Source organism: Chelonoidis abingdonii, chromosome 11, assembly GCF_003597395.2.
Source record: "Chelonoidis abingdonii isolate Lonesome George chromosome 11, CheloAbing_2.0, whole genome shotgun sequence".
In the NCBI taxonomy this organism is placed as follows: Eukaryota; Metazoa; Chordata; order Testudines; family Testudinidae; genus Chelonoidis; species Chelonoidis abingdonii.
In genome coordinates, this window is record NC_133779.1 from 16,277,128 (window position 1) to 16,299,528 (window position 22,401).

At 63.8% G+C, this 22,401-nt stretch overlaps 3 protein-coding genes across 3 annotated transcripts; 1 reads left to right on the top strand and 2 right to left on the bottom strand.

The window, feature by feature from the left end:
• Positions 1-810: 810 nt before the first annotated feature.
• LOC116840063 (galactoside alpha-(1,2)-fucosyltransferase 2-like) lies at positions 811-1,926 on the top strand. Its single transcript, XM_032806429.2, has one exon. The coding sequence runs from the start codon at positions 836-838 to the stop codon at positions 1,874-1,876; it is 1,041 nt and encodes a 346-aa protein (XP_032662320.1). The 5' UTR covers positions 811-835; the 3' UTR covers positions 1,877-1,926.
• A 1,603-nt stretch (positions 1,927-3,529) lies between these two features.
• Positions 3,530-6,614, bottom strand: LOC116840062 (galactoside alpha-(1,2)-fucosyltransferase 2-like). Its single transcript, XM_032806428.2, has 2 exons — positions 6,549-6,614; positions 3,530-5,651 (listed from the first exon to the last, which is right to left on the bottom strand). Exon 2 carries the CDS (start codon positions 5,620-5,622, stop codon positions 4,552-4,554), a length of 1,071 nt encoding a protein of 356 aa, XP_032662319.1. The 5' UTR covers positions 5,623-5,651; positions 6,549-6,614; the 3' UTR covers positions 3,530-4,551.
• Positions 6,615-9,379: 2,765 nt separating this feature from the next.
• Positions 9,380-14,946, bottom strand: KMT5C (lysine methyltransferase 5C). The gene is made up of 9 exons (XM_075071269.1): positions 14,812-14,946; positions 13,908-14,071; positions 13,671-13,780; positions 12,621-12,784; positions 12,064-12,083; positions 11,577-11,713; positions 11,053-11,206; positions 10,575-10,907; positions 9,380-10,262 (listed from the first exon to the last, which is right to left on the bottom strand). The coding sequence occupies exons 1-9, from the start codon at positions 14,921-14,923 to the stop codon at positions 9,441-9,443; spliced, it is 2,016 nt and encodes a 671-aa protein (XP_074927370.1). The 5' UTR covers positions 14,924-14,946; the 3' UTR covers positions 9,380-9,440.
• Between the last annotated feature and the right edge of the window lie 7,455 nt (positions 14,947-22,401).

Sequence of the window (22,401 nt, forward strand, 5' to 3'; positions counted from 1 at the left end):
TGGGGCTGACGTGGAGGCTGAGCCAGGGGGCAGCCCCCGCTTTCCTCCAGAAGCCCTGGTGTCGCGCCGCCCTCGCAGGGCTCCTGCCACGTGCCCTAAGCGGAGCTGCGCAGCTCTGCCCAGCCGCCGGCGCCCCCGCCGGCATCGAGAAAAATGGCAGAGGCTGGAGTCCCTGCTCTGGGCGGGAGAGGGACTCGGAGCCTCTGCCGGCAGCCCAGGGATTCCCCGGGTCAGCGCGCCGCGGGCAGCCCGAACCTCTGGGCTGCCGTGGGGGCGCCCTGATCCGGGGGGGGCCCTGGGCTGCCGGCTGCCGCGGCGGCCAGCAGCTCAGACTCCCTCTCTGTCCCAGCAGCAGCAGCTGCTCAACCATTTAAAAAAAAAATTGGGTGGCGCCGCCTAGTCCGCCTAAATGGTTGCACCTGCCCTGAGTGAGAGGCACCAGCAGGGCTGGGGGGGCCCACGGCTGGGCTAGTAGGGGGCTGCGGGTCGGGAGTGAGGGACACCACAGGGAAGGGGAAGGGGAAGGGGAAACAGTTGCTCTGACTGTTCTTCCTGGCCCGGTGTCGGCTGGTGGCTGATCCGGAGTCAAGGGGCTTCGGCCTCCCAGAAACTGAGTGACTCTGCTCCCCTCCCCCGACATGATGCTGGAGCTGGGCTCCCCGGGCCCTTCGGCTGGGCTGTGGGGAGTGGGGGTCATTGGCCCTGGGAGACCCTCTCCCATCTCCTCACATCATCCCCCCCATTCCTCTCTTCCCCCCACTCCACTCACCACCCTCCCCCCCTGCTCCTCCTCTCCCCAGGCTGGGACCTCCTTCCCTCATCGCTGCTGGGAGCCATGACTGCCCCGGGTTCCTGGGTCCCCTTCCGGCTGCCCCTCCAGCTCAGCCTCTACCTGCTGGCCATCATGACCTTCTCCTTCCTCATCCACCTACACAGCTGGTTCCCCGCAAGGGAGAGGCTCCCCTCCCCAAAAGCCATGGACAAGTCCCCAACCACGCCCCCCACCACAACCCCCACAACGGAGCGGGGCATGTGGACTGTGAACTCCATTGGGCGCCTGGGGAACCAGATGGGGGAATACGCCACCCTCTATGCCCTGGCCAAGATGAATGGGCGCCAGGCCTACATCCTCCCACAGATGCACCAGCAACTGGCACCGCTCTTCCGCATCACCCTGCCCGTGCTCTCCAGCGACGTTGTCCGGAGCGTCCCGTGGAGGAACTACGGGCTCCACGACTGGATGTCGGAGGAGTACAGGCACATCAAGGGGAAATACGTCCGGCTGACGGGCTACCCCTGCTCCTGGACCTTCTACCACCACCTCCGGCAGGAGATCCTCCAGGAATTCTCCTTCCACGACCACATCAAGGAGGAGGCCAACCGGTACCTGGCCGGGCTGCGTGGGCAGCGCCAGAATGTGACCTACGTGGGCATCCACGTCAGGAGGGGGGACTACGTCCGGGTGATGCCCAAGATCTGGAAGGGGGTTGTGGCAGACAAGGCCTACCTGGAGAAGGCCATGGGCTACTTCCGGGCCAAGTACCAGGAGCCAGTCTTCGTGGTGACCAGCAACGGGATGGAGTGGTGCCGGGAGAACATCAACGCCTCGCGGGGGGATGTGTATTTTTCGGGGGACGGGAAGGAGTCGTCGCCGGGGAGGGACTTTGCTCTCTTGGCCCATTGCAACCACACGATCATGACCATCGGGACCTTCGGCATTTGGCTCGGCTACCTGGTCGGTGGGGAGACCGTCTACTTGGCCAACTACACCCTCCCCGATTCCCCCTTCCTCCGGGTCTTCAAGCCTGAGGCTGCCTTCCTGCCCGAGTGGATCGGGATCAACGCCGATCTCTCCCCGCTGCTGGGTGGGACATAGGGGCAGAAAGGATCCAGCCTGCAGGCCACCAGCAGGATCCGCTGGGATAGTGGGCCAGCCCCCAGAATCAGAGGGCATCAGCATGGACCTTGGTGAGGCACAGGGGCGGGGGGGGGGGGAATCAAGACACTGTGGGTTGGTTCTGCCGACTTTCTCCTAGGAGTCACCAAATGGGTCCATCATGAGGCGGAATGGTTAAAACTTGCTCCTCGGGCAGCTCTTTTAAAACTCTTGGCTGTAAGTTATTGGGACCTGCTGATTTTAAAGTGTCTCGCTTTGATAGCTGCTGTTCAGCCGCCTCCTCAGATATGAGCAGAATGGAAAGAGCCATTATCATCATCGTATGATATGACATCATGTACTTTATTCCCCCAAACACAAAACAAAAATATTTATTGAACAATTCTGCCTTTTCTGCATTACTGATAATTCTAACATTTCCACCTAAAATGGACAAATAGTATTGTCAGATTTCTTTTTGTTCCTAATATACATTTTTAAAAAACAGCCTCCTTATTGTCCTCAACACTGTGGGCCATAGAATGTGCCGTGTGTCCCTTTGCTTCCCTTATCAATTTTCTACCATTCCTAGCTTTTGGTTTATATGCTGTCCATTTCTCCCAGCCTTCTTGTTATTGCTGCTTTCACTTCCCCTCTAAACCAGGTCAGTCTGTGACCAGTATGGCCTTCCTCCTCAAGTGTGGAATAATGGTTGCCGGGGCACCTAGTCAGGTGTTTGGTAAACAATCCCCAATCAATAGCCACATGAATCTGATTAAATTCTTCCTCCAGGCTGCTTCGGTTCTCAATTCTTTTCAGCTTGGTGAAACTGACCCTTTGAAAAAAGCAGGAAGGGCTGGACGCCAGGACTCCTGGGTTCTATCCCCGGTTGAGTGGGGCAGGTTCAGCAGGGCTCTGTGAGTGGGCACATTCCTGGGCTATCAACCGGCCCCAGTATGTGCGTGGCACAGGGCTGTAAAGCCAGAACGTTAAAGCGATGATGAGCTCTTAGAAGCAGCAATAAAATGGTAGTCACAAGGCCCCACCCCTTCGCCAGCCCCCCCACCCCACCCGCACAGCCAATGCCTCTCCCAGAGTTCACCGACATGTGGATCTAGCCCAGCCCTAGCCAGGGAGCGCCCCACTGAATATCGCCCTTCCGTGTCTGCCAAGGAGAGAACCCAGGAGTCCTGGTTCCCGCCCATCCCGCTGTAATCACTTGCTCTTGGGCCAGCAGGAATGGAGGGGGTGGAGTCCAACCCTGGGGGGGAATTTACCCCCACCCGCCATGGGATTGATACACAGTTCAACATTTGTGACCCATTAGTGCCCTCTTCCCACCCTGGAAGAACCCAGGCGTCCGACCGCCCTCTGCCTTGACAGGGCCAACCCTGAGCCCCAAGGGCTTGTGGGCAGCAGGGGTGGCTGAATCTGGGAGGGCAGAGTGGGGGGATCTCTTTGTCCATCACCAACACAAACCACATGAGGTTTGGGCCAGCCACGGGAAGGCGAGTGCCCCCCGCCCCACCTGTCTGTGACGCCTGGGCTCTGTGGCTGGCTTGGGCCCCATGCTGGGGACGGGGAGGCCAGGGGAACGGACACTGGCTCTAACCACTTGACCTGGCTGCCGAGCGATGGCCGATCCAGCCCAGCTGGGAGCCACTCCTCCAGGTTTAGTGGCCTTTGCAAACTTGATCTGTTATGCTTGAATATTTTCTTCCGCGTCATTGACATGAACAAGCTCAGAGTCTAGAACCGACCCCTGCGGGACCCACCCCTGGAAATGCTTCCCCCCTCCCCACCCGCTCTATGGCACGTCTCCATGTGCAGGTACATTCTGAGCCCTGTGAGTTGGGCGGCTGCGACTCTTTTTAACACACTCATTTCCTGACTTTCCTGTTAATCAGTCACCAGCTCCCGCTCCTTCCCGACATCTACAGATCTGACACCAACCATGTCACCTTCCTCCACCGACCGTGCGACCACAGCAACAGAGGCTAGCAAGTTAGTGTGACAGGGTCTAGTTTCCACAATCCCACGCTGACGAATTATGGCACCCTCCTTTCATTCTTGATCAATCGAGTCCCGTATCAGCCACCCCATTGTCTTCCCCGGGACCAAGATCAGGCTGACAGGCCCATAATTACTTGGGTCATCCCATTTACCTGTTTTAAAACTTGCCACAATGTGAGCTTTCTTCTGGACCTCCTGCAGGGCAAAATCAACATAAGCAGTGCCATCAATTCCTCAGCCAGCTCTTTTCAAACTCTTCCATGCATATTACCGCGCCCTGCTGATATTAAAATGTCTCATTTTTGTAGCTGCTGTCTGACATCCACTTGAGCAACTAGTGGAATGGAAAGTGTGTTAATATCATCATATGCTATGACATCATCTTTTTTGGGTTTTTTTTCCAGATATAGAACTATTTATTGAAAAATTCTACCTGGTCTGCAGTATTGAAAATTCTACCATTTCCATCTAAAAGGGATCAATGCCAGTCTCAGCATTCTTTTTCGTTCCTAATATACATTTTTAAAAAAACCCAAGGTATGTCTTTAACTTTGCTTGCCATAGACGTCTCCATGAGTTCCTTTGCTTCCCTTATCAATTTTCTACGATCCCTAGTTTCTGATTTATATATATTACTATCCATTGCCCCTTTCTTCCATTTGTTATTTATTATTTTTATAGCTCCCATTCAGCAGTGGGGAGAGATCGGCATCAATCCCAATCCACTTGGGCAGGAAGGCTGCCGAAGGCTTCAAGTGCTGCTGGTAAGGGGAATCAGGGAGCATGTAGTTGGCCAAATAGATGGTCTCCCCCCCAGCCAGGTAACTGGCCCAGATGCCGAAGGTCCCGATGGTCATGATCGTGTGGTTGCAATGGACCAAGAGAGCAAAATCTCTCCCCGGTGACGACTCCTTCCCGTCCCCCGAGAAATACACGTCCCCCCGCGAGGCGTTGATGTTCTCCCGGCACCACTCCATCCCGTTGCTGGTCACCACGAAGATCGGCTCCTGGTACTTGGCCCGGAAGTAGCCCATGGCCTTCTCCAGGTAGGCCTTGTCCGCCACTACCCCCTTCCGAACCTGGGGCATCACCCGGACATAGTCCCCCCTCCGGACGTGGATGCCCACGTAGGTCACATTCTGGCGCTGCCCACGCAGCCCGGCCAGGTACCGGTTGGCCTCCTCCTTGATGTGGTCGTGGAAGGAGAATTCCTGGAGGATCTCCTGCCGGAGGTGGTGGTAGAAGGTCCAGGAGCAGGGGTAGCCCGTCAGCCGGACGTATTTCCCCTTGATGTGCCTGTACTCCTCCGACATCCAATTGTGGAGCTTGTAGTTCCTCCACGGAACGCTCCGGACCACGTCGCTGGAGAGCACGGGCAGGGTGATGCGGAAGAGCGGTGCCAGATACTGGTGCATCTTTGGGAGGATGTAGGCCTGGCGCCTGTTCATCTTGGCCAGGGCATAGAGGGTGGCGTATTCCCCCATCTGGTTCCCCAGGCGCCCGGCAGAGTTCACGGTCCACATGCCCTGCTCCATGGCAGGGGGTGTAGTTGGGGGCAAGATGAGAGACTTGGCTGGAGGCCACCCCATGGCATTGGAGGAGGGGATCCTCTGTCCTCTGGCAGGGAACCAGCCCCTCCGGTGGAGGAAGATGGAGAAGGTCATGATGGCCAGCAGGAAGATGGAAAGCCGGAGGGGCGACCAGAAGGGGACCCAGGAGACCGAGGCTGCCATGGCCAAGGTGAAGGGAAGGAGGTTCCAGCCTGGGGGAGAGGGGGTGGGGAGAAAGGGGGGAGGAGCAGGGGATGAGCACAGGAGGGGTCTTCCGGGCCCGAGTCCTGCTATTCCCAGGGTCCCAACTCAGCTGCCTCTGCAACCCCGGATCTCATCCCTGCCGATGCCCCTCACTCCCAACCTGCAGCCCCCTGCGGCCCCGCCCTCCAGCCCTGCCGGTGCCCCTCACTCCCGACCCGCAGCCCCTGATGGCCCTGCCCTGGATTAGTGCAGGTGGTGAAGGTCAAGGTCGAGGGGGCAATTTCCGCTCTCTTTTCTGATCAAAGCAGAGGAAAAACAAACACTAAAAACTCCTTGGAGCCAGGACAATCCCTGGGGGCCCCGCTGCTCCAATCACTAGAGCCCACTCCCCTCCCAGAGCCGGGCAGGGAACCCAGAAGTCCTGGCTCCCAGCCCCCACCACCCCTGCTCTAAACTCCAGTCCCCACTCCCTCCCAGAACCGGGCAGAGAACCCAGGAGTCCTGGCTCCCAGCCCCCCAACCCCTGCTCTAAACTCCAGTCCCCACTCCCATCCCTGAGGTGGGGAGGGAACCCAGGAGTCCTGGCTCCAAGCCTGGCTAGTGTTTTGATCTTGTGTCTTCCAGCCAGAACCAGGCCATGACCAGCCCAGCTAGGGCAGGCAAAGGGTCATGGGGGTCGATCACGGGGGCTGGGAGCCAGGACTCATGGGTTCTCTCCCTGGCTCTGGGAGAGGACTGGGGTCTAGTGGTTACACCAGCCTGCCCCCCACCCTTTCTTCATTCCCTCCTTATGACCCCTCCATCCCAATCGCCCCCACCTTAGGGCCTATTCCCGAGACACAGGGGGGCAGGAGGGTCCCCACTGCCCCATCTCTCCCCCACCCCATGGCTCTTCCCCCCCGCACCTGGTCACAGGATCCAGTCCTGGGAGACCAGCGGCTTGTATGGGTCCAGGCTGCGGTGGCAGGTGGCTGGGACCAGGCTGGATGGGAGGGAACCCGCCTCGGGAGGGCCCACGGGTCCCTGCCCCCAGGGGTGGGGACTAGGGAGAGGCCAGACGGGGCCTGGCGCCATGGGTTGGGCTCCCAGGCTCTGCACTGCCCCCCATGTCCCTCCTTATGGGGCAGGGTCACGTAGCTGAAAGCTGGAGCTCCCTGACGACCACAAGCCCCCTGCAGCTCAGCACCCCCCAGCTCTGCCCTGGGGCCACCCCGACTGCCAGGGGAGAGCGCCCCCTGCCGAGCCCCGAGCCTGCGGGTGACACGCGCCCTGGTGGAGCTTGGGAGCTCTGCAGGGCAGGAACGGCAGGCTCCTGTAGCGCCCCCCCGCTCTAACCACTAGCCCCCACTCCCCCCACCCGACCGCATGGGCTCCCGTGACAAACACAATCGCTTTTAGAAAAATCTTTATTCCAACCATGTTTTTTTCCCCTTAAAAAGGGGATTTTCTCCCCCGTCCCAAAAAAAACCCCTTGACACAAACACGCCCAGCTGAGCTCCTCCCCATCCCACGCGGCCCCACCCCCAGAGCGGGGGCTGGGAACCCCCTCAGGCCCCACCCTCCCTTCCCCAGAGCTTTGCACCTTGTGCCCCTAGCACCAATCCACCCCCCCCCATCCTGGGATCAGCTGTGGGGGTGGCCCAGGGGGGTGCAAGACACCCCACATTTCCAGTCTCAACCCCTCCTCCAATGCAGAGCCCCCCCCCCCGAGACACACGGCTCAGCAGCTGTAACAGCCTTAGCGCCCTCCCCCCTGCCCGGAAAAACCCAGGTGTCCAGCCACCCTCTGCCTTGGCAGGGCCAACCCTGAGCCCCAACGGGGGTGTGGGGAGCAGCGACAGCTGAATTTGGGGAGGGAATCTATCACCCACACAAGCCACGTGGGAGTTTCAGGTCAGCTGGGCTGGAACAGGAGGTTCCCCCCACCCTGTCCGCAAAGCCCAGGCTCTGCAGGCCTCATGGGGGGGGGGCAGGGAAAGGGGACGCTGCACCCTGGCAGGGGGTGGGGTTGCCTGGATGCTTCAGAAATGGCTTCGCCTCCCTTCCCCAGTGAGGTAGGTAAGTGTGAAACCCATTTTGCAGATGGGGAAACTGAGGCACAGAGGTGACGTGACTGGACCCAGGAGTCCTGCCTCCCACTCCCCTCTTCCCCCTCCCACCCCACTCCTGTCTCACAACTGGAAACTGACTGCAGGAGTCCAGGCTCTCAGCCCTCCCCCCTCAATCACTAGACCCTCCCACTCCCCTCCCACAGCTGGAGCCAGAACCCAGGAGTCCTGGCTCCCCCCTCCCATCTTCTACTGCCCCCACTATCCTTTGGACCCAGCTCCCAATACAGAGAAACCTAAAGACTACATCATGCAGCAACCAGGGTGGGGGGCATTCAACCCCCTTTAACCAGCTTGCGGTTGCCCCTCCACCTCCCAAGCCAGTAAGAGGGCAAGGAACACGAAGCTCTGGGGATTGCTAGAAATTAATCCCTTTGGGGGGGGGGTCCTCTCCAGATCAGCCCCCAGGATCAAAATGCACCAGCTCTGCCTCAGGGACAAAAATTGATGCGATCACAAACCACCCCAGGACCTTTCAATGCAGTCAGGCCAGGCCCCTTTTTCAGGGGGTTGGGGGGGAGCCGCCTGGGCCCCCCCATGGGGGAAGTTATTTTTAAAAATCAAACACGATTTTCCCCTCACCCCCTGACTCCAGCAGCTGGGGATTGAAGGAGAAAAACCACAGAACTAGCACCAGAGATGGAAGAAGAGGAACGGTCCCAGGCCCCACTGGGGTCAATTGGCCCTTGCTCCATTGGGGGCTGGCCCCACTGAGTCCAACGGAGCTCCAGCCCAGTGACACCAGGCGGGGTGTGGGGGGAGACCTGGCCCTTCCAATCTAAACCCAAAGGACGCCTGAGGTGAGAATGGGGGGATCAAACCGAGCCCCCAACGAGATCAACTAATGAACTCACCCCCTGCACAGCCGGGGGCGGGGCCAGGCATCCTCGGCCAGGCAGCATCTGAACATCACTCTGTGCCCCCGCCGCAGGGCTGGCCTGCAAAGGATGCTGGGGAGACAGGGGCCATGGGATTTGGGGGTGCCCTGTGTGCAGCCCCCCAGCTATAGGAGATGGATAGGGATGCCAGGCAGTGGGCTGGTGCCCCTCCCCAGGGTATCTCGCCCAGTCCCCACAGAAAGCCTTAGCCAAGGTGTGGGTGTCGTACACGCTTGGTGGCAGGACGTGGCAGACCTGTGCCCCACGGCCCAGGTGGGGGTGGGAGCGCCCCCCAGCCTGCTGCCTAGTGCCCCACTTTCCAACCTCTTCCCACTCTCGGGTCGCATCAAGGTCTGCCCCCCTAAGCCAGCCAGTCCCCTGGATCCGGGCCAGCACCCCTCAGGGGGGAAAGGCCCTAAGCCCCATTCCCCACCCCCATGAGCCAGCCAGTCCCCGCCCTGGGGCCAGAGCCGGGCCAGCGCCCCCTAGAGGGGAAAGGCCCCACGTCCCAGAAACCTGTTCGCATCCACACCCCTTATCAGGCCTGGGGCCTCCTGTCCAACTGACTATAAATAACCCCTGAAGGGCCCGGTTCTACCCGGGGCCCCGCCATGGGAGGAGCTCCGGGAAAGCTCTGTCCAATGGGGTAGGTGGGGAGCGCTCAGTGCAATCTCATGGGCGGGGGTCCCCCCACCCCCAGCCCGGGCAGGGCACCGCCGTTCCCGGGGAACTCTGACGGGGGGGGGGGGGGGGGGGGGGGGTGCGGTCAGCGAGCTGTGGAGGGAGCTGAGCCCCTCCTGGCCCCAGAGCCTCAGGCCGACTCCTCACTGGAGGCAACATCGAGGTCGATAGAGCCATGGCTCACCACCAGCCGCAGGCGTTTTGGGGGGGCAAAAGGGTGAAAGGTCACCGTCCGTTTGGGCTCCTCCTGCTCCGCCCAGCGCGGCCTCACTGGCTCCAGGCGGACGTGGGCGTAGAGGGAGAGCTTGGGGTCGTCTCTGCCCAGGAGCGCCTTGCTGGCCGGCCGCCAGTGGCTCGGGGGGTGGGGCCTGGCAGGGAGTGTGGCCTTGGCCTGCCTCCAGGCCATGCTCCTGGTCCGACAGACCAGCTGGCTGGGGGGCTGTGGAGCAGGGGCACAGAGCTCCAGAGCTCCCCCAGGGGGCCCCAAGTCCCCAGCATGGAGCTGCGTGTCCCCAGCAGGGGGCCCCGAGTCCCCAGCGCGGAGCTCCAGGCCTCCACCAGGGGGCTCAGAGTCCCCAGTGCAGAGCTGTGTCCCCCCACCAGGGGGCTCTGAGTCCCCGGCCCGGAGTCGCATGTCCCCAGCATGGAGCTCCAGGCCTCCAGCAGGGGGCCCTGAGTCCTCAGCGCAGAGCTGTGTCCCTCCAGCAGGGGGCCCCGAGTCCCCGGCACGGAGCTGTGTCTGTCCAGCAGAGGGCTCTGAGTCCCCAGCACGGAGCCACGTGTCCACAGCATGGAGCTCCAGAGCTCCCCCAGGGGGCTCTGAGTCCCCAGCACGGAGCCACGTGACCCCAGCATGGAGCTCCAGAGCTCCCCCAGGGGGCCCTGAGTCCCCAGCGCGGAGCCGCGTGTCCCCAGCACGGAGGCTCCAGGCTCCCCAGGGGAGCCTGAGTCCCTGGCGCGGAGCTGTTGTGTCCCCAGCACGCGGAGCCGCACGTGTCCCCAGCCATGGAGCTCCAGAGCTCCCCAGCGGGGCCCTGAGTCCCCGGCGCAGAGCTCGTTGTCCCTTAGCCACACAGCTTCAGAGCTCCACTAGGGGCCCCGTGACCCCAGCCCGAGCTGCAGAACTCTGCCGAGGCCTGCTGCTACGGACCGAAGTCTCCTGCGGGCCTCTGTCTGAGGCGGCTCCCAGGGCTCTGACGCGTGCAGCTCCCCGCCAGGGGGATTCCGCCCCCAGAGCCCTGCCCTGCCAGGCCCTCTTGGCAACCTTCCCCCCCAGCTCCACGTAGGTCGTTGCGGGGCGGCGTTGGGCCACGGACACCAGGGCGGCGGCGTTACAGCAGCTGTCTCCCGCTGCGCCCGGCGGCGGTCTGCGCAGGGAGCGACGTGAGGCCGACGTGCCAGGCGGCGTAGGAAAGCTGCCTGGCCCTGGGGCGCACAGCAGGGTGACCAGAGCGGCTTTCCGCAGCCGACAGCCGGCTCCCCCGCGGCCCGGCAGGCCACGCAGTCGTGCAGGGGAGATGCGCAGGTCCTCCCGGCCCGGGCCCAGAGCGCGAGATGAAGGAGGCGGCCCGCGGCCCAGAGCTCTGGAGCCGGGAGGCTGCAAGAGGACAGAGAACAGACGTCAGGTGAAGGCGCTAGGGCGGCCTGGACGGCATGTGGGTGCTGGGTACCGGGATATGCCCCCCCGCTGAGCTCCCCCAGGCTTGGGGCACTTACCGCGCCACGCTCCTCCTGTGCCGGACCCTCGCCGCCGCCTCATTGCTCTGGTTGCTCCCCTGTTTGCCAGGACCCGCCCCTTCCAGCCTGCAGCGCCCATCCGTCTCCCGGAGCAGGTATTTCTTCTGGGTGAGGTAGATTGCGAGGGGCCTTCCCCAAGCGAAGGCGCCTTCCCCCTTCCTGAGGAGACAGAAGACCTGGCAGACTGGAACCCAGGAGTCTGGCTCCCAGCCCACCCCCGGTCTCCCCACTAGACCCCCCTCCCCTCCCAGAGCTGGGACAGAACCCAGGAGTCCTGGCTCCCAGCCCCTGCTCTCCCCACTAGACCCCCCTCCCCTCCCAGAGCTGGGACAGAACCCAGGAGTCCTGGCTCCCAGCCCCCACCACTCTCTTCACTGGAGCCCCCTCCCCTTCTAGAGCCAGGACAGAACCCAGGAGTCCTGGCTCCCATCCCCTCCCACACTCTCCCCACTAGACCCCCCTCCCCTCCCAGAGCCGGGACAGAACCCAGGAGTCCTGGCTCCCAACTCCTCTTTCCAGCCCCTCCCACCTCTCACAGGTGCGGCATTCACACAGCTCGTTGTTCTCCCCGAAAAAGCCATCGCCATAGAAGCAGGTGATCTCGTCGTCCGGCTCGATGTCCCTGAGTACCTTGACGCAGGCCGTGTTCCCCTCCGTTGGGACGAACTGGGGGGACAGGGGGCGTCAGCCGGGGCCCCGCTGGGAGACGGGGCACAGACATGCCCACAGGACAGGGGGAGGTATCAGCTCCATCGCCCAACACCCCACAGCAATGCTGATCTCCCCCCGAAGCCCCCCAGCGGCTCATAGCAGGGGTCTTAAAGTCCTTGGCTAATCCACCCTAAGTCCCAATTTACAGATGGGGGGGCCACTTCTCCTTGCACCTCCCTTCCCCGGGGTCTCACATTCAGTGGGGGGAGAGCCCAGGAGTCCTGGCTCCCAGGCCCCCCTGCTCCAACCACTAGGAACCACTCCCCTCCCAGAGCCAGGACGGACCCCAGGCAGCCACCCCTTACCTTGCAGTTTGGCCTGCAGTCTGGTGGGTTCCACGGTGGGACAACAGGAGACACAAGACAGAGAAGCCAGAGAAGAGAGTCAGACGCCTCCGACTCCCCCAGGCTCAGAGCAGGTCCCCACAGAGCCCCCAGCACCCCAGGGTGCGCTAACCACAGGCTGCTGCTACAGAGAGCGGCTGAAGCCAGGAGGGGTAGTACACACCCTGCCCCTCTAGGGGGCGCCAGCTCCCACCTGGCCCCAGGGCAGGGACTGGCTGGCTCAGGGAATGGGATATGGGGCTGGGTGGGAGGGAGGCTTGTGTCTGTGCAGATCTCAGCAAGTGCTCGGGGCTGGGCCCCCCGCTCCCGGCCGGGCCGGGAAGGGGGGGCCCAGTTGGGTTGGGGGAGGAGCCCAGGGCTGGGCCAGGGGCGGGGGGCCCGTCCAGGTCGGAGGCAGAGCCCAGGGCTGGGTCAGGAGCAGGTGGCCCAGTCAGGTTGGGGGAGGAGCCCAGGGCTGGGCCAGGAGCAGGGGGCCCAGCTGGGCCAGGTGAGGAGCCCAGGGCCGGAGCCGCCCGCACCGTGGTTGATGAAGGCGGCGGGGCCCAGCCAGAGCTGGGCGCATTGCTTGCGCGTGGAGTACATGATGCTGAAGTCGTTCTCCCCGGCTCGCAACAGGCTCTCGTCCGGCTCCGTCAGCTCAGCGATGCAGCCCACCAGCAGCTCCAGCTTGTCGTTCTTCCTCCTGCCAGGCGTTGGGGGACGAGTCAGGGGGGCTGCCCAGCCTTCTGCACAGCCCCCACTCCAGATGCTATGGGGTCGGGCACTGGGGCTGCTCAGATGGGGACCCCTCTGGGGTGGGGCATGGGGCTGGTTAAACTGGGACGTCTCATCTGGCACTGAAACACAGCTGTTCTGGGGTGGGGCGTGGGGGCTGGGTATAGAGGGACCCCTCCGGGGTGGGGTGCAGGACAGAGTTATACGGGGACCCCTTGCTAGGACGCAGCCCCTCTGGGGTGGGCAGGGAATATGGGGCCCCTCACCAGGACGCAGCTCCTCTAGGGTAGACGTGGAGTCAGGCTATATGGGGACCCCCTGCCCAGCTGGGCTGCAACGCCTCTGGGGTGGGGACTGGTTACTTGATGACCCACCGCCCAGCACTGGGCTGCGACCCTTCTGGGGTGGGGCGTGGGGTCAGGGTATAGGGAACCCCCTGCCCAGCTGGGCTGCAACACCTCTGGGGTGGGGAAGGGGGCTGATTATTTGGGGACACCTTGCCCGGCACTGGGTCGCAGCCATTCTGGGGTGGGGCCTGGGGACTGGTTTTTCAGGGACCCCTCGCCTGGCACCTGGCCACGGCCATTCTGGGGTGGGGAAGGGGGCTGATTATTTGGGGACCCCTTGCCCAGCGCTGGGCCATGGCCGCTCTGGGGTGGGGAAGGGGACTGGTTTTTCGGGGACCCCTCGCCCGGCACTGGGCCGTGGCCATTCTAGGGTGGGGGAGGGGGCTGGTTTTTTGGGGACCCCTTGCCCAGCACTAGGCCGCAGCCATTCTGGAGTGGTGGAGGGGGCTGGTTTTTCGGGGACCCCTGGCCCATGGGGTGGGGTGGGGTGAGCAGAGGACCCCGTACCAGGACTTCGTAGACACCACCCGGGCGCCGTTGGTCTCCAGGGAGTAGCGGCTGCACGGCAGGATGGTGAAGCCGCTCTCCGGGAGAAAGATGCGGAGGTAGCGGAGTATCTGGGGAGAGAGGATTGAACCATGAACCGGGGAGAGAACCCAGGAGTCCGGCTCCCAGTCCCCCCCACCCCCCGCCCTGCTCCAACCACCAGCCCCCACCCCTGCCAGGCCAGGCCCCGGGACTCACGTGGGTTTTCAGTGCCGTCTCCTGCTGGCGGCTGCGGCTCTTGAAGTAGGAGCCGGCCCATTCGCCCAGTAGGAGGGCGCGGTAGGCGGCGTCCAGGTCCCGGCGCCGGCGGAACGCCTCCACCGCCTCCCGCAGGTGGTGCTGCCTCCGGATGGCGGGGAGCGGACTGGGGGGAGGGAGAGAACTGGGGTGCTGCAGGGTCCTGACCAAGGCCCCCACCATCACCTCTCACTCCCAACCCGCAGCCCCCATTAGTCCAGCCCCAGGCTCCCTCCAGCCCTGCTGGTGCCCCTCACTCCCAACCCGCAGCCCCTGCTAGCCCAGCACTGGGCCCCCTCCAGCCCTGCTGGTGCCCCTCACTCCCGACCCGCAGCCCCCTGCTCTCCCAGCCCTGGGCCCCCACTTCCCTGGCTCTGCTGGTGCCCCTCACTCCCGACCCGCAGCCCCCTGCTAGCCCAGCCCTGGGCTCCCCCTAACCCTGCCGGTGGCCCTCACTCCCGACCCGCAGACCCCTGCTAGCCCAGCCCTGGGCTCCCCCCAGCCCTGCCAATGCCCCTCACTCCCGACCCACAGCCCTTACTAGCCTGGCCCTGCCCCCCCAGCCCTGCCGGTGCCCCTCACTCCCGACCCACAGCCCCTACTAGCCTAGCAACCCCCTGGGCCTGGCTGGTGCTCCTCACCCCAGGCCCCCATTAGCCCAGCCCTGGGCTGTCCCCTCCCCCAGCCCCGCTTGTAGCCCTTCACGTGCCAAAATCCCGACCAGGCCCCCTGCCAGCCACCTCCCTGCCCCACAGCCCTCCGGTGCCCCCAGCTCCCGACACGTGCAGCCCCCTGCTGGTCAGCCTGGGCCCCCCCCAGGCCACTGCGCGGTGCACCTCAGCTCCTGACCCGCAGCCTGCCCGTACTGACGGTGTCATCTTGTGGGTCCTAAGTCCGATAGGAGTCGAATCACCAGGCTGTGGCGCAGGGTCGTCGTTCTCACACAGCTCCTTCGCGATCACCCGCGTGGAGCCCATGGGCCGCCAGGGCAGTGCTGGGCACTGCCCACTGCGGGGGGGGTGGCGGTGAGCAGCCAGACAGGCCCAGCCCAGGGCCCCCCCGGGATCCTTCCATGCGGGGGGGGGGGGGTGAGGCAGCCAGACAGCCCAGCCAGGGCCCCCCCCGGGATTCCTCCACTGGCGGGGGGTGAGGCAGCCAACAGGCCAGCCCAGGGCCCCCCCCGGGGGATCCTGCCACTCGGGGGTGGGGGGGGGTGAGGCAGCCAGACAGGCCCAGGCCCAGGGCCCCCCCCGGGGGAATCCGTGCCACTGCGGGGGGGGCGGGGGGTGGCGTGCACCAACAGGGCCCAGCCCAGGCCCCAACCGGGGATCCTGCCACTGCGGGGGGCGGGCAAGGGGCGGCAGCCAGACAGGCCCAGCCCAGGGGCCCCCCCCCCTGGAGCGCCTCAGAGCATCTCAGCTCCCCGCCAACGCCGCAGCGCAGGGACTTCGGGCGGGGCGAGGACCTAGTGGGGCGCCGGGGTCCTGCTGCCAGGACCAAGACTGCGCACCAAAAACTATAAACAAGCAAAACGAACCCGCCCCCCGGCGGCCTCGTTACGAGGTTCCCGAGCCCCCCCGAGCCGAGGAGGACCCAGGCGTCCGGGTCCCGCCCCCGCGCTCGTAGGCCCCGCCCGCCGAACTCCGGCTCGCGGGCCCCACGTTGTCACCGCTCCGGCCGGGTCCGACTGAAGTGCAGCCGCGAGGCCAGAAGCACTCGCGCCGCTCCCCCCGCGGGCCGTCATCGCGGCCTCACCTGCCGCCCCGCCGCCGCCGCCTCTGCCCGTCTCTCGCGCCTTTCCGCGGGTCCTCGCCGCCTTCGCCCCGCCCCCGGCGCGGCCCATGGCCCCCCGGCCCGGGCCCGCCGCTTCCATTGGGCCAAGCCCGCCTGTCTGTCGCTTCTCGCCCCGCCCCCGGCGCGGGTCCGCGCCTCCACCCTCCGGCTGCCGTTGGGCGCTCGGAGTGTTTGTCATCGGCTCGTCCCGCCCCCTCACCCGGCCCGCCCGGCTTTCGGCTCTTCCCATTGGTAAGCCTAGGTGTCTGTCAACCCTTCGTCCGGCTCCTTCGCTCCCCATTGGGCTTCTGAAAAGCAAGTACCACCCACCCCGCCCCTACATCACCTCCTATTGGACTACTGGGTGCCAATCCTGTCCCTCCTGGCTTCTGGGATCCATTGGTCCCTTCACTACCCTCTCCGGCTACTATTGGTTCGCACAGCTATCAATCTAATCTCACTCCCGCCCACTCACTGAGACATGACCGCCTCGCGGCCTCTACCAGCGTCCATTAGCCGAAGTCACTGTCGATCATTCTGTTCCCACCCCTTACTTTCAGTGTCCTCTCTGATTGCTCGAACTCTGTCCCATTCTATTGGACAGGCAATCTGGCAATCACTACACTGTAGCACACCCAGCCGCAAGCCCACCCATACCCCTTCCTGATTGGCCCAAAGCCTCTGATTATTGGCTCAGACATCTGCCAATCATCTATTGTTACCCAGGTAGCCCACGTGGGATTCTAGTGGTGGGGGGTCTCAACAAAACTTTATAGACAGCCCGCTCAAGTGCACACCAGCCGTGGTTTCCTGTAGGCCCTGCAATAAACACTTGGTAAACATATTCTCCACTCCTCATGGTGTAAATAAAGATAGACACAGGCAGATGGAAAATGAGGCCCCTGGGTCCGCAGCAAACCAACTTTATTGCCAGCCTCTCTCAGGCACATACCGGCCTTGCATTTTTGTAGGCCCTATAGTAAACACTGCATGAATATTTCTCAAACTTTAAATTAGAAAAAGGAAAAGGGTTCAAAACAAGACCAGCGGGTCGGCATTGCATAAGCCCCTCTCAGGCCTTGAGTTTTGGTAGGCCCTATGGTAAACATAAACATTCACCAGCGATTAAATCCAAGCGAGGGGATTTCACAGATGGGAAGGGGAACCAACCTGGGGGCAGGGGAGGAAGGCTCCTCAAAGCCACACGCTGAGACGGGTATGGAACAGTTAAGGGGGGGAGCAGCTGTTAAGCTGGGCAAGGGGCTCCCTAGATAACTAGCCCCCAAGCTCCACCCCAGAGGCGGTCGCATCTCAGTGTCCCTGTATAAACCCATTCCTGGCTCCTGGACGCCCGCAGGCCAGGCAGTGGGTTTTACCCCTCTGGACGTGGCCAGACGAAGGTCTTCAGATGTGAGCAGGAACAAGCTGTCAGAAGATTCGCCCTCCTCGGCCCTGGCGCCCTGGGGAGCTGACTGGGCCCGAGCCTGCTGTCGAGTGACCCCCAGACCTCCCTGAACCACTGGTGAGGCCCAGATGAGGCTGTTGGGGGGGGGCGGGGGCACTGCTAGGGGGCAGGCTGACAGTGGGGCAGGATATAGGGTGTTTTCCCACTAGGGGGCACTGCCTCTGATTTGACTCTAGGCCTGAGTGGGGGGGAGTCAAATCCCTGGGGGGATTCTGGCCAAGAAATCCTAGCTCCCAGCCCCCCATCTCCTCTAGACCCCACCCTCCTCTCAGAGCCGGGGAGAGAACCCAGCAGTCCTGGATCCCAGCCTCCCCCCCGCTCTAACCACTAGACCCTACTCCCCTCTCAGAGCCAGTGAGAGAACCCAGGAGTCCTGGCTCCCAGCCCCCCCGCTCTAACCACTAGACCCCACTCCGCTCTCAGAACCAGTGAGAGAACCCAGGAGACCTGGCTCCCAGCCCCCGCTCTCCTTACCACTAGACACCAATCCCCTCCCAGTGCCAGGGAAAGAACCCGGGAGTCGTGAGTCTGTGTTTTTAAGAGCATTCAACAATCTCCTGCCCAGCCCCTGGGCCAATGTGATGGTGGAGGGGGGCTGTGGGTACAGAGCACGGTGATGTATCGGGGTGAGCCCCCCCACCCTGTGGATAGTCCCTCCCAAGTACAACCCTCCACGCCTGCACTTTGGCCTCAGCCAGCGCCCAAGGCTGCTCTCTGTCCCGGGGTGAGGCCATGCCAGGCGACAGGGCCCCTGTGCCCCCAGCCAGAGATGTGGGGCCCAGGGCAGAGAAGCCGGGCAGCTCAGGAGATGTCTCTGTGACAGAAGCTCGGTGGAGGGGTAGGTATCCATCCGCCCTATCTCATGTGAGGGAAACTGAGGCAATTGAGCCGGGGAGCTGTGATCAGCAGCGGTAGAAGCAGAAAAGGAACCCAGGCTCCCAGCCCCTGCTGCTGTAACCCCTAGACCCCACTCCCCTCCCAGAGCTGGAACAGAGCCCCGGCATCCTAGCTCCTAGCCCCCCTGCTTCCCCAACCACTAGACCCCACTGCCTGCACAGAGCTGGAGACAGAACCCAGAACCTCCAGCCCTGATCCTGGTGGGGGCAAGATATTTCTTGCTCTTGATTACACCCCAGCCATGCCAGGCGTCTCTGAGACACCCCCCGCCCAGCACTCCCTCCTCCCCAGGGCAGCAGCATGGGCTGCCATGACCCTCCTGCATGGGGGGAAAGGGACATTAGAGGCGTCCTGTGCCTTTAAATGGTGGGAGGGGGCTGGGGTAGGGGATGTTTTAAAGGCCCCCCCCCCACAGGCTACAGCCTCTCTTTGGTGGGGGGAGGGAACCCAGCCTTCTGGAGAGGGAAGGAGTGGGGGGCTCTCCCCCTTTCTCAGCATCTCACCCCCTTTCCCCATTTAGGTCTCTGCCATGTGGGGCTGGGCCCTGCTCCCTGTCCTGCTGGCCATCTGGGGCACCGTGGGCTTCTGGGTGGTGTAAGTAACACGTATGGGGGGGCAGGTGAGCCTCCCCCCCACATTCTGCCTGGGGCTTCCTGCCTGCCTTGGGTGGGGAATGGGGCCTGGGGCCTGTCCCCTCTAGGGGGTGGGTCACAGGGAGGGCGTTGAGGAGGGGGTTTGATGGGGTGACTCTGAGGCCCTGAGCTCCTGCTCCCCTTCCCTTCGGGGCCAGCTCTGTCACACGCCCCCCTTTTCCCCGCAGGTACGCCATGTCCGTGGCCAATGGGTCTGTGAATGTCACAATCGGGTTCCCCTATATCAGGTAGGTGGGTTAGATGCTGAACTCAGTCCCCAGGGTCAATCCGGAGTCATTCCTGTTTGCAGTGTGGGCAGGGCTGGGTTCTGAGCTCAGCCTCCAGGGGTCAATCTGGAGTCACACCTGACTGCAGTGGGGGCAGGGCTGGGTTCTGAGCTCAGCCTCCAGGGGTCAATCTGGAGTCCACACCTGACTGCAATGGGGGCAGGGCTGGGATTCTGCGAAGTGGCAGGGCAGGGCAGAGGCCCGGCCGTATCTGTATGGGGTCTCTCCTCTCTTTCCCCAGCACCTGTGGCTCCGACCTCCCCAGAGCTGACGATCTTCAGCCAAGTCTGAACGTGGGGGCTTTCTCTGGTAAGTGATGCTGGGGCCAGGCCGCTCTAGGGCGCGGCACCCCGGCCCCAGGCGGGAACTGGCTGGCTCGGGGGGCAGGGAATGGGGCAGGGGCCTGTCCCTCTGGGGGCGCTGCTCCCACTTGGCCCAGGCAGGGGACTGCTTGGCTGCAGGGGGCAGGGATGGGAGGGGGCCTGTCCCCTCTAGGGGGCACCAGTCCCTCTGACCTGGGCTGTCTCCCCTCCAGTTGTCTGGATCAGCTGCCTGGAGGTTCAGCAGCCGTTCGGGACTGGGCGTCCCTGTGCCTGAACGCGGCCGGCCTCTGCTCCCTCCATGGGAGCTGCTCTGCTGCCCTGGGAGCCTCCCTGTGGGCAACTGCCAGGTACGGCGCTGGGGCAGGAGGGAGGGGGCCAGCAGGGGGGGGTGGGGGAATTGTGGGGGAGGGGCGCTGTGGTGTGGTGGGAGAGACGGAGTAGCGCTGGACGGGCAGCCAGGGGGTGCTGTGTGGGGGGGACCAGGGGGTGCATGGGGAGGCAGTACGATGTGGGGGCCGGGGGAGTGGGGCTGCTGTGCTGTGCGATGGGGCAGTGTGGAGAAGGGACCAGGGGTGGCTGTGGGGGCAGTTGGAGGGACCCTGGTCGGGTGTGTGTGTGGGGTGCATACTGGGGGGGGTTATGTGGGGGCACCCCAGGGGGAAGTGGGTGCTGTGCTGGCGAGGGGAGCAGTGTGGGGACCCTGGGGGGTCTGTGTGTGAGAGTAGTAGGGGGGGGCAGTGTGTGTGCTGTAGGGGCCGCTACTCCACCTTCCCCCTTCCTGCTCTGGCAGGAAAAATAACAAGCTGGGAGACTCATTTGTTTGGGGCATTTTTCTGGCCTTCATCGTGGGCGGTCGGTTTATTCTGGGATCCAGGCCGGTGCTGACCCGGTCGGCCGGTGAAGCCGCAGTGCGGGTGGCCGCTGGGAATCGGGCCAACCCGGTTCTGTATCTCGCGCCAGCAGGCACGGCCCTGCTTGTGGCCAGTATCCTCGGTGTGAGGGCGGGGCTGGGATGGTCTGCTGCAGGGGGCTGCTGGTGTGGAGTTGAGGGCGGCGGGGCTGGGGGAGCCCAGGGCTGGTAAGCAGGGGCTGCGGGCAGGAGTGAGGGGCACTGGAGGCCGGGGTAGGCGGGGGTCTGCGGGTCGGGATGATGGGCACCGGCGGGCCAGGTAGCGGGGGGCTGCGGGTCGGGAGTGAGGGGGCATCGCCCGCTGGTTGCCCTTGACTCTGGGCTCCGTGTTCGCTCTGCACGGGCATGGTGGCTGCGATCGGAAGTGCCGCCTGCAGAATGGACCTTGGCGCTGACCCTCTTTCCTCTCTGTCCGCTCTTCGCGTGGTTTCCGCACATCGAAGTTTCCTGCTCCCTGCGGCATGCAGCGCAGGCACCGGCATCCGCTGGAGCTGGGCGCCGGCCTCCCGCAGACCTGGGCGGCCTAGGCCAGCCCCGCCGGACAGGTGCCTCAAGGGCTCGGGGGCAGTGACCCTGTGCCCCCTCGAGGGCTGATTGGCCACCCCCAGCTCCTTCCTCGCTCCCTGCTGGGGCACTGCGGGGAAGCTCGCGTGCTGGGGGTGGTGGAGAGTAGTGGAGCCTTGGTTCTGGGTGGGGGGGGAATGATTCAGCCCCATATTCCCCCGGGGGACAGACGGCTCTGCCCCCCCTACCCCTGGGGACGGACGTAGCTACTGACCCCCGCCACACATCACACAGAGGAGGGATTGTAATAAATGTGAGGTGCTTCATAGCTTTGGTGCCTGGTGTGTGTCACATTTGGAGGGGGAGGAGAGGCTGGGAGGGCAGGGAAGGAGCAGGGACTGCCCCCCATACTTATGCTGCCTTGGCAGGGGCAGAGGCCTTTTTGTCCTCAGAACGGGGCGCGGGCGGGCGGGAGTGCTTGCCAGAGCCAGGCTCCTGGATTTTTTCCCTGAGTTGGGGGGAGTGTTGTCTTAGTGGGTGAGCAGCGGGGTGGGGAGCCAGGAGCCTGGGTTCTATAATCAGCTAGGGGAGGAGAGGGAAAGACGATGGGGTGTGGGGGTTACATCCTTTCATCTCTCCAACTGGGCGGGCGGATACAGACCCACAGCTCCCTCTGCCCTGGGATGCACCCCAGAGCACCCCGCCGTCAATTGTCTGCGTTCATCTACCAGAGTCCCTTGGGCCGGGTGTGAGCCGGGCCCCCAGAGGGGATAGGTTTGGGCCCCATTCCCCGCTGTCCCCCCCTCCACGTGGGTTTTGCACCGGCTGGGGGGAGCCTGGGTTTGGCACACGGGTGAGGGGGCTGGACCTGGGAAGGGGAGGTTGGAGAAACCAACCCCTGTAGCCTTTCTGGGGGTGGGGGCAGGTGGGGGAGGTTTAGGGGGATGGGCGAGAGGAGGGAAATCCTGGTGGGAGGGGGCAGCAAATGGAGGAGGTGGGGGGGGCAGAGCCGGGGGCGGGGATCGTTAGAGGAGGGGTGGGCGGGGCTGCTAGCCCGGCGGTGAGGGCGGGACAACGGTTGCGAGCACCCCCCCATGGGGCTGCTGCTTGATCATTTTTTTCTGTTTGATTTATTGTTTTTTTAGACTCACTGAGCCCAGGTGAAATGGGGGGGGACAGGTGAGAGAGATCGGGGAGGGAGATGGGACGAGCGAGGAGAGACACGGGGGTCGGCAGGGCCGGTGGGGGGCAGTGCTCATAGGACCACTTCGCCAGCATGCAGACCCGCTCCACCAGGGATCGGCCGGGGGAGCACGACTGGGGGCTGCAGATTTTCTTTTAGAGCTGTGAGACCCAGTGACCCGAGAGAGTTTGCCCTCACTCCCGACCCGCAGCCCCCTGGTACCCCAGCCCTGCGAGTGGCCTCGCTCCCGACCGGCAGCCCCCTTGGATACCCAGCCCTCAGCACCCCAGCCCTGCCGGTATGCCCTCACTTCCCAACCCGCAGCCCCGTGCCAGCCTTGGCCCCCCCCCACCCTGCCAGTGCCCCTCACTCCCAACCTGCAGCCCCTGCTAGCCCAGCCCTGCCGGTGCCCCTCGCTCCCGACCCACAGCCCCCGCTCGCCCCCAGGGCTGTTGGCCCGTTGGAGAAGCAGGTCCCAGAA